Raw genomic sequence first — 11,048 nt, forward strand, 5'->3', positions numbered from 1 at the left:
ATGACAGTTGAACTAAGTTAAACTAAGTTAAATTCTTCAAGAATCAATTCTTCAAGAATCAAAAGAATCAAATATCATTAATTTAAAGTTTAAAAAAAATGGAAGTACCAATCGCAGATTGCCGCTTTAAATACATTTCAGAGGTGCAGCCGAAGATATCATATTAAAGTATTCTAATTCCTAATTATTTGGGTGCAGCTCATTATTCGACAGAAAACTACAAATGGTGTACGTTAATATTTTGTAACGCATGGTCGTAACTTAGTCATTACCACAGTAACAGCAAAATACGATCAAAGATTGCGCTCCACGTTTGTCTCTAGTGGAAAAGTTGTTAGAGAAAATATCACGAATACACGTATAGCCTGTTATGTTTGCCATAATTTATTTGCGAAAGCAATATATTACTTTCTTATTTTCGCTATTTAGCTACATGTTATAATTGTATTGTGCACGCCGCAATGGCGATGCAAGGTGGGACTGCACTTCAGGAGGAGGTCATTCGGATGTTGAGCAGAAAGCAGAAAAAGCTAGTTCTGAAACCCAACAAGCCGCTGTCTCTGAAAGATGAGGTTGCCAACAGGAAAATTAAGAAAGGGGCTAGGCAGTGGTGGAAAAAGTACCCAATTGTCATACTTGAGTAAAAGTATAGATAACTTAATCAAATAAAATACAATTTTATTGGTCACATACACATGGTTAGCAGATGTTATTGCGAGTGTAGCGAAATGCTTATGCTTCTAGATCTGACAGTGCAGCAGTATCTAACAGGTAATATCTAACAATTCCACAACAAAACCTAATATCTAACAAATTCCACAACAAACCTAATACACACAATCTAGTAAAGGAATGGGATGAGAATATATAAGTATAAAACATATGGATGAGCAGTGACAGAGAGCCTAAGCTGCAATAGATAGTAAATAATAGATAGTGAGGATACAGTATACAGTATATACATATGAGATGACTAATGCGAGATGTGACTAGTGTTCCATTTATTAAAGTGGCCAACGATATCAAGTTTGCAGGTAGGTAGCCGCCTCCCTGTGCTAGTGGTGGCTGTTTAACAATCTGATGGCCTTGAGATAGAAGCTGTTTTTAAATCTCTCTGTCCCAGCTTTGATGCACCTGTACTGACCTCGCCTTCTAGATGGAAGCGGGGTGAACAGGCAGTGGCTGGGGTGGTTATTGTCCATGATGATCTTATTTTGCCTGCCTGTCACATCGGGGGTTGTAGATGTCCTGGAGGCCAGGTAGGTTGCCCCCGGTGATGCGTTGTGCAGACCGCACCACCCTCTGGAGAGCCCTGCGGTTGTGGGCGGTGCAGTTGCCGTACCAGGCGGTGATACAGGCTAAGAGGATGCTCTCAATTGTGCACCTGTAAAAGTTAGTGAGGGTTTTCGGTGACAACCCTAATATTGTCAGCCTCCTGAGGTTGAAGAGGCGCTGTTGCGCCTTCTTCACCACACTGTCTCTGTGTGTGGACCATTTCAGTTTGTTGGTGATATGTACGCCCGAGGAACTTTCCACCTTCTCCACTGCTGTCCCGTCGATGTGGATAGGGGGGTCCTCCCTTTGCTGTTTCCTGAAGTCCACGATCATCTATTTTGTTATGCTGACATTGAGTGAGAGGTTGTTTTCCTGAGACCACACTCCGAGGGCCCTCACCTCCTCCCTGTAGGCTGTCTCGTCATTGTTGATAATCAAGCCCACCACTGTTGTGTTGTCTGCAAACTTGATGATTGAGTTGGAGGCGTGCATGGCCACGCAGTCGTGGGTGAACAGGGAGTACAGGAGGGGGCTGAGAACGCACCCTTGTGGGGCCCCAGTGTTGAGGATCAGTGAAGTGGAGATGTTGTTTCCTACCTTCACCACCTGGGGGGCGGTCCGTCAGGAAGTCTAGGACCCAGTTGTAGAGGGCGGGGTCTTGACCCAGGGTCTCAAGCTTAATGATGAGTTTGGAGGGTACTATGATGTTGAATGCTGAGCTGCAGTCAATGAACAGCATTCTTACATTGGTATTCCTCTTGTTCAGATGGGATAGTGTGCAGTGTGATGGCGATTGCATCGTCTGTGGACCTATTGAGGCGGTAAGCAAATTGGAGTGGGTCTAGGGTGACAGGTACGGTGGAGGTGATATGATCCTTGACTAGTCTCTCAAAGCACTTCATGATGACAGAAGTGAGTGCTACGGGGCGATAGTCATTTAGTTCAGTTACCTTAGCTTTCTTGGGAAAAGGAACAATGGTGGCCATCTTGAAGCATGTGGGGACAGCAGACTGGGATAGGGATTGATTGAATATGTCCGTAAACACACCAGCCAGCTGGTCTGCGCATGCTCTGAGGACGCGGCCAGGGATGGTGTCTGGGCCAGCAGCCTTGCGAGGGTTGTGTGATTTGGGTGGGCAGTCTATGTTCATTTTTCTATGTTTTGTATTTCTTTGTTTTGGCTGGGTGTGGTTCTCAATCAGGGACAGCTGTCTATCGTTGTCTCTGATTGGGAACCATACTTAGGTAGCTTTTTCTCCCACCGTTCTTTGTGGGAAGTTGACTTTGTTTAGGGCACATAGCCTTTGAGCTTCACAGTTTGTTTTTGTAGTGTTTATTGTTTTCGTTCGGCGTCTTTTCATTTAATAAAGAAAATGTACGCTCACGACGCTGCACCTTGGTCCTCTCCTTTTAACAGCCGTGACAGTTTTACTCACCTCATTCAAGGAGAAGGAGAGCCTAGAGTCGTTGGTAGCGGCCACGTCGGTGGAACTGTATTGTCCTCAAAGCGCTCAAAGAAGACATTCTGAAACCAAGACATCGATGTCCGCGACAGGGCTGATTTCTTTTTCTAATCCATGATTGTCTGTTTATTTTATTTATTTTACCGTTATTTTACCAGGTAAGTTGACTGAGAACATGTTCTCATTTGCAGCAACGACCTGGGGAATAGTTACAGGGGAGAGGAGGGGGATGAAAGAGCCAATTGTAAACTGGGGATTATTAGGTGACCGTGATGGTCAGATTGGGAATTTAGCCAGGACACCGGGGTTAACACCCCTACTCTTACGATAAGTGCCATGGGATCTTTAATGACCTCAGAGAGTCAGGACACCCGTTTTAACGTCCCATCCGAAAGACGGCACCCTACACAGAGCAGTGTCCCCAATCACTGCCCTGGGGCATTGGGATCTTTGTTTAGACCAGAGGAAAGAGTGCCTCCTACTGGCCCTCCAACACCACTTCCAGCAGCACCTGGTCTCCCATCCAGGGACTGACCAGGACCAACCCTGCTTAGCTTCAGAAGCAAGCCAGCAGTGGTATGCAGGGTGGTATGCTGCAGGCTGTAGACCCTGCCACATACAGTTGAAGTCGGAAGTTTACATACACCTGAGAAAAATACATTTTACCTCAGTTTTTCACAATTCCTGACATTAAATCCTTGTAAACATTCCCTGTTTAAGGTCAGTTAGGATCACCACTTCAATTTAAGAATGTGAAATGTCAGAATAATAGTAGAGAGAATGATTTATTTCAGCTTTTATTTCTTTCATCACATTCCCAGTGGGTCAGAAGTTTACATACACTCAATTAGTATTTGGTAGCATTGCCTTTAAATTGTTTAACTTGGGTCAAACGTTTTGGGTAGCTTCCCACAATAAGTTGGGTGAATTTTTTCCCATTCCTCCTGACAGAGCTGGTGTAACTGAGTCAGGTTTGTAGGCCTCCTTGCTCGCACACGCTTTTTCAGTTCTGCCCACAAATTTTCTATAGGATTGAGGTCAGGGCTTTGTGATGGCCACTACAATACCTTGACTTTGTTGTCCTTAAGCCATTTTACCACAACTTTGGGGTCATTGTCCATTTGGGAGACCCATTTTACATTTACATTACATTTAAGTCATTTAGCAGACGCTCTTATCCAGAGCGACTTACAAATTGGTGCATTCACCTTATGATATCCAGTGGAACAACCACTTTACAATAGTGCATCTAACTCTTTTAAGGGGGGGGGGGTTAGAAGGATTACTTTATCCTATCCTAGGTATTCCTTAAAGAGGTGGGGTTTCAGGTGTCTCCGGAAGGTGGTGATTGACTCCGCTGACCTGGCGTCGTGAGGGAGTTTGTTCCACCATTGGGGTGCCAGAGCAGCGAACAGTTTTGACTGGGCTGAGCGGGAACTGTACTTCCTCAGAGGTAGGGAGGCGAGCAGGCCAGAGGTGGATGAACGCAGTGCCCTTGTTTGGGTGTAGGGCCTGATCAGAGCCTGAAGGTACGGAGGTGCCGTTCCCCTCACAGCTCCGTAGGCAAGCACCATGGTCTTATTTTATGACCAAGCTTTAACTTCATGACTGATGTCTTCAGATGTTGCTTCAATATAGCCACATAATTTTCATACCTTATGATGCCATCTATTTTGTGAAGTGCACCAGTCCTTCCTGCAGCAAAGCACCCCCACAACATGATGCTGCCACCCCGTGCTTCACGGTTGGGATGGTGTTCTTCGGCTTGCAAGCTTCCCCCTTTTTACTCCAAACATAATGATGGTCATTATGTCCAAACAGTTCTATTTTTGTTTCATCAGACCAGATGGCATTTCTCCAAAAAGTACGATCTTTGTCCCCATGTGCAGTTGCAAATCGTAGTCTGGCTTTTTTTATGGCGGTTTTGGAGCAGTGGCTTCTTCCTTGCTGAGCGGCCTTTCAGGTTATGTCGATATAGGACTCGTTTTACTGTGGATATAGATACTTTTGTACCTGTTTCCTCCAGCATCTTCACAAGGTCATTTGCTGTGATTCTGGGATTGATTTGCACTTTTTGCACCAAAGTACGTTCATCTCTAGGAGACAGAATGCGTCTCCTTCCTGAGCGGTATGATGACTGCGTGGTCACATGGTGTTTATACTTGCGTACTATTGTTTGTACAGATGAACGTGGTACCTTCAGGCATTTGTAAATTGCTCCCAAGGATGAACCAGACTTGAGGTCTTGGCTGATTTCTTTTGATTGTCCCATGATGTCATGAAAAGAAGCACTGTGTTTGAAGGTAGGCCTTGAAATACATCCACAGGTACACCTGCAATTGACTCAAATGATGTCAATTAGCCTATCAAAAGCTTCTAAAGCCTTGACATAATTTTCTGGAATTTTCCAAGCTGTTTAAAAGCACCGTCAACTTAGTGTATGTAAACTTCTGACTCCCTGGAATTGTGATACAGTGAATTATAAGTGAAATAATCTGTTTGTAAACAATTGTTGGAAAAATTACTTGTGTCATGCACAAAGTAGATGTCCTAACCGACTTGCTAAAACTATAGTTTGTTAACAAGAAATTTGTGGAGTGGTTGAAAAATTTGTTTTAATGACTCCAACCTAAGTGTATGTAAACTTCCGACTTCAACTGTATATATATATTTTTTTTACACACAATTATATGGGGGATTGGAAATGATGCAGAGAATTACATTGATGGAAGCTACAATCTATCTGCAATATTAAAGATGATCTACCCCCTAAAAAATAAAATAAAATAATCTCCCTTAACGTTCTCGCCTCCCCCTACACTGCTTCCCTTTGGACTGCTCCAACAGACATCTACCCTCCCCCCACCCCAATGGACATTAATATCATGCTGAATAGCCACCACTACTCCCACCCCCTGCTCAAGGCTCCCGAGTTGTGCAGCGGTCTAAGGAACTGCGTCTCAGTGCTAGAGGCGTCACTACAGACACCCTGTTTCAAATCCAGGCTGTATCACAACCGGCCGTGATTGGGAGTCCCATAGGGCGGCGCACAATTGGCCCAGCGTCTTCCGGGTTTGGCCGGTGTAGGCCATCATTGTAAATAAGAATTTATTCTTAACTGACTTGCCTAGTTAAATAAAGGTTAAATAAAAATAATAACTAAATGTGGAAAAGTCAAGGGGTCGGAATACTTTCCGAAGGCACTGTATATAGATACTCATACAGACGAGGGACAGGTTGAGGGAGAGGTTGTTTACCTGGAACCACACCGTCAGAGTGCCAACCTCATCCCTGTAGAGGATTGAGTGTGTCTGGGAGGGAGGAGGTGATGTACTGAAGTCTTTGACTAGCCTCTCGCAGCACTTCATGATGACTGATGTGAGTGCTACGGGTCGGTAGTCATTCAGTTACTTTCCCTTTATTGGGCCCTCTGGGCCACCATAATCACAATGTTCTTCAACTGGTCGTTCAGTACAGTAGGCTACCGTTTCAGTTGAATTAAACGTTGCACCATGTTCTGTCTACTAAAACGCCCTCAGCACTCTATGATATGATTGGTCAGCCATGTTGCCTGTTACACCTCTTTTTACTGCAGTGTGCATAAATTATACACTCTCTTTTGAAATCAATGTAGATCAGCATGCTGAGTTAGTAGTACCTTAAAATTCAGTGTTTTATTCAACACATTCATCTTTTTGGTGACAATGACAACAACACTGGAAAGTGATTACACTGTTTCCCCACAGAGGCCATGTGTATCACTGAGATGTCTATGATGATGGCATGCTGGAAGCAGAACAACTTTGCCGATGCCCTGTGTTCCAATGAAATGCAGTCCTTCTACAAGTGTGTTGAGAAGCCCAGATACGGTGCTGCTTCTCACAGTGTACCGGAAATCCTTGCTCCAGGCTTATTACACACACACCCCCCCCCACTCTCCCGATCCCCTGTTGTTTTAATCTAGGTCAGCATTGTTATATTAAACATTTTATTAGGAGACAAGGTAATCAGGCAGCATGGTTAATATGGTTTTCTTTGGCGTTTCCTGGCTTGGGAGGAGTCATAACAAAAAATCTACCCCAGGCCTTGAAGGTCTTCCCTCCTGTTTTGCTTTTGTTTTCCATTCTTCCACAATTTCCCTTCCTCAGCTGAGGTGCCCAGCTACCGCATGCTACTATAGCACTGCATGGATGGATGACAAGTCTTTGGCTAAATTACGCTTTCAGTTTAGTGTCAACAAGGAAGTACAACATTATTTACAAATGTGACTAAATAGCTCAAAGCCGTTATGCTTTCAATTTAATTAGTATTGAATGAGGCAATGCATTTTCTTTAACAGTTTTTGTCAAAATGTATTTCCTCACAGATTGCAGTGAAAGCCATATCAGAGCAACACATCATTGGCCAAGGGGGATGCCTTCAACCAAAACAAGCCACTACCCTGCTGAAGTGACACCCCAAATTACACAAATAAATCTAGTACTACCACCAGCCCTACTACTAAGATGTGTTCATTGACTCAGGTTGTTGGCCAAAGACTATTTATATATATATGTCATACACTACCGGTCAAAACTTTTAAAAGACCTACTCATTCAAGGGTTTTTCTTTATTTTTACTATTTTCTACATTGTAGAACAATAGTGAAGACATCAAAACTATGAAATAACACATATGTAGTAACCAAAAAAGTGTTAAACAAATCAAAATATATTTTACATTTGAGATTCTTCAAATAGCCACCCTTTGCCTTGATGACAGCTTTGCACACTCTATGCATTCTCTCAACCAGCTTCACCTGGAATGCTTTTCCAACTGTCTTGAAGGAGTTCCCACATATGCTGAGCACTTGTTGGCTGCTTTTCCTTTACTCTGTGGTCCGACTCATCCCAAAACATCTCAATTTGGTTGAGGTCGGGTGATTGTGGAGGCCAGGTCATCTGATGCAGCACTCCATCACTCACCTTGGTAAAATAGCCCTTACACACAGCCTGGAGGTGTGTTGGGTCATTGTCCGATTGAAAAACAAATGATAGTCACACAAACCCCAAACCAGATGGGATGGCGTATCGCCGCAGAATGCTGTTGTAGGCTGTTGCTTCCATTCCTGTGGCGGTCCTCATGAGAGCCAGTTTCATCATAGTGCTGGATGGTTTTTGCAACTGCACTTTTTTTCATCGTATTTCCGTATTGTCTGACCTTCATGTCTTAAAGTAATGATGGACTGTCGTTTCTCATTGCTTATTTGAGCTGTTCTTGCCATAATATGGACTTGGTATTTTACCAAATACGGCTCTCTTCTGTATACCCCCCCTACCTTGTCACAACACAACTGATTGGCAAGAAATTCCAGAAATTAACTTTTAAGAAGGCACACCTGTTAATTGAAATGCATTCCAGGTTACTACCTCATGAAGCTGGTTGAGAGAATGCCAAGATTGTGCAAAGCTGTCATCAAGGCAAAGGGTGCCTATTTGAAGAATCTCAAATATAAAATATTTTTTGATTTGTTTAACACTTTTTATTTCATAGTTTTGATGTCTTCACTATTGTTCTACAATGTGGAAAATAGTAAAAATAAAGAAAAACCCTTGAATGAGTAAGTATTCTAAAACTTTTGACCCCCCCACACAGAAACATCAAGTTCCACCGATGCCAGACGTGATTAATCAACAAACTGGGCTGCAGATACACTTCTTGTGATTGCTATGTTTAATTGAGTATGCTGTTATAGATAATCTAAAACAGTACAAAATGGCTTCAGTCACAAAAGAAGGTTCCTACGAATATAACTTCACTCACTGTCTGTAATATTTTGAAAAGCATTTTCATTAGGCTTTCAGTTATTGCTATATTATTACATGACTATATTAATATTACATGTATTACTACTTTACTTTTTATGATGCGCTACCAATTCACATTTCTCATAACAATCAAGGACATTTGTTTTCGTAACTTACTTGACATGATATTGGGTGTGACATGGATGAAATACTGTGACTGACTGTTAACCCAGTATCTTGAGTTGACTCCCATAAAAATGATCGCAATAATTCCATACTGTACAGTGGTTGCTAATGATATAAAGATATTATTAGTGACCTGTGCAGTATTGAATTATTGTTCTTTTGTTGCTCATCTTCTCTGGCGTGCACTATAACTCGATGATCACCTCAATAGAATACCTACTTTGAGTTTCCAATGGATCACTCAAATGTAATTTGAAACACTCCTGATATAGTTGAACATTCTAGCTATTCTGCATTATTGGCCAATTTGCCAGATAGGATTACATGCCGGGAAGTAAAGCCCATTGCAGGTCATAGTCACACAGGTATTGAAAATTGCATTAAGATGACTGGGGTGCCAAGAAAATATCTCATTGGCTGACTAACGTCTACTGTAGTTTCAGCTCCAGCTGCATTACCTTATAACTCATACATTGTTTCCGTTTTCTAATCTTAAAACCCTCCCTTAGTCCTTTTGATTCAGGCACTTTTTTCTATATTACGCTAATGATGTTTGAAGTCAGCATTAGGATGTTGGATGCACTTATGCTTTGTCTGCCGTCCAGGAAACGGCTAAATCCGATGTCAGATTTGGGTATTTTAAGTATTTCCATATTAGGCTGCCCCTCATTATGAAGAGAACCATTGCCATCCTGCCCCACCATTTCCTCACCCTCCTTGTAATTTCCTGCTAAACGCCTAGACTGAAAAATAAATGCTGTCCTTTGCCATTAGCAGTGCAGATGGGTTTGATCACACTACCACAAAATAACAATTCACTATATATACAGTGAACAAAAATATAAATGCAACATGCAACAATTTATAAGATTTTACTGAGTTACAGTTCATATAAGGAAATCAGTCAACTGAAATAAATTGATTAGGCCCTAATCTATGGATTTCACATGACTGGGAACACAGATATGCATCTGTTGGGCACAGATACCTTTAAAAAAATGGCCCTACAATGGGCCTCAGGATCTCGTCATGGTATCTCTGTGCATTCAAATTGCCGTCGATAAGATGCAATTGGGTTCGTTGTCCGTTGCTTATTCCTGCCCATACCATAATCCCACCGCCACCATGGGGCACTCTGTTCACAACATTGACATCAGCAAACCGCTCGCTCACATGACACCGATGTTCTGCTAAATTCTCTAAAACGTTGGAGGCGGCTTATGGTAGAGAAATTAACATTAAATTCACTTGCAACAACTCTCAACAACATTCCTGCAGTCAGCATGGCAATTGCACGCTCCTTCAACTTGAGACATCTGTGACATTGTGTTGTGTGACAACTGCACATTTTAGAGTTGCCTTTTATTGTCGCCAGCACAAGGTGCACCAGTGTAATTATAATGCTGTTTAATCAGCTTATTGATATGCCACACCCATCAGGTGGATGGATTATCTTGGCAAAGGAGAAATGCTCACTAACAGGGATGTAAACAAATTTGTGAACAACATTTTGAGAGAAATAAGCTTATTGTGCTTAGGGTACATTTCTGGGATTTATTTTTTCAGCTCATGAAACATGGGACCAACACCTAACATGTTGCATTTATATTTTTGTTCAGTGTATTTATGTTATAACTATGAAACAGTACAGGACTGGATTGCTTTCCTTTATTTCTATATTTCTGTACTTAGACTGGCAGTCATTTTAAGTTATAGTATTGAAGCATGGAAAAGGATCAAGGCCACCTATCACAACATGCTGACCTTGGCTTAGACATTACGAGAATATTGTAGACCAGTTACAAAAGTTGACCTTTCTCCTGTTCTTAGACTGTGTGTTGCCTGGTATCCAAATCTATATTCATAAAAATGTGACTATATTTACTTTAGACTGACACCCCGAAAATAATGAACAGTCCAAGTCCAAGAGGCAACTCAATAGGTCCTTTGAAGATCATATCAGAATCTAAAAGGCCTTTCCCCTTTTGTTTGGCCCGCTTTGATTCCTTGTTAAGACCAGAATAGAACTTCAGAAAATAATCAGCTGTTTCAATAGGATATAAGAAAAAAATGGGCTATCTTTGACATCTCTTAAAAGATTGCCAGCAGAGCATCACAGACTCCCAAGTTGCACAGAAATATTTAAAAAATCCTTTGAGGAGATGTTGATTTTATCATGCTCATGTTGTGTACCCGTCTGAATATTTATGTTGGAATGCCAGAGAAAACAGTGGTGCCCCTTAAGTAGGACTAATCACGCCTTGGTCAGTGAGAAACAAATTCTAAATCCTTTAAAGCCATGTTTGAAAATAGCCTATAGGCCTATACTAGAAGTACA

The 11,048-nt window shown here is 42.0% G+C and overlaps 1 protein-coding gene across 1 annotated transcript; it reads left to right on the forward strand.

Moving 5' to 3' along the window:
- The first annotated feature begins 461 nt into the window (after window positions 1-461).
- Window positions 462-7,191, forward strand: LOC139569738 (small ribosomal subunit protein mS37-like). Its single transcript, XM_071391120.1, has 3 exons — window positions 462-598; window positions 6,483-6,597; window positions 7,099-7,191. The coding sequence occupies exons 1-3, from the start codon at window positions 462-464 to the stop codon at window positions 7,189-7,191; spliced, it is 345 nt and encodes a 114-aa protein (XP_071247221.1).
- The last annotated feature ends 3,857 nt before the right edge of the window (window positions 7,192-11,048 follow it).

This window comes from Salvelinus alpinus, chromosome 3, assembly GCF_045679555.1.
Source record: "Salvelinus alpinus chromosome 3, SLU_Salpinus.1, whole genome shotgun sequence".
Lineage (NCBI taxonomy): Eukaryota > Metazoa > Chordata > Actinopteri > Salmoniformes > Salmonidae > Salvelinus > Salvelinus alpinus.

Excerpts from the sequence above, each read along its gene's own strand:
- LOC139569738 (XM_071391120.1), top strand. The coding sequence starts at position 462 with ATGGCGATGCAAGGTGGGACTGCACTTCAGGAGGAGGTCATTCGGATG. Across the intron at positions 599-6,482 it reads AACAGGAAAATTAAGAAAGG|AGAGGCCATGTGTATCACTG; the intron begins GGCTAGGCAGTG and ends CTGTTTCCCCAC. Across the intron at positions 6,598-7,098 it reads TCTACAAGTGTGTTGAGAAG|TCACAGATTGCAGTGAAAGC; the intron begins CCCAGATACGGT and ends AAATGTATTTCC.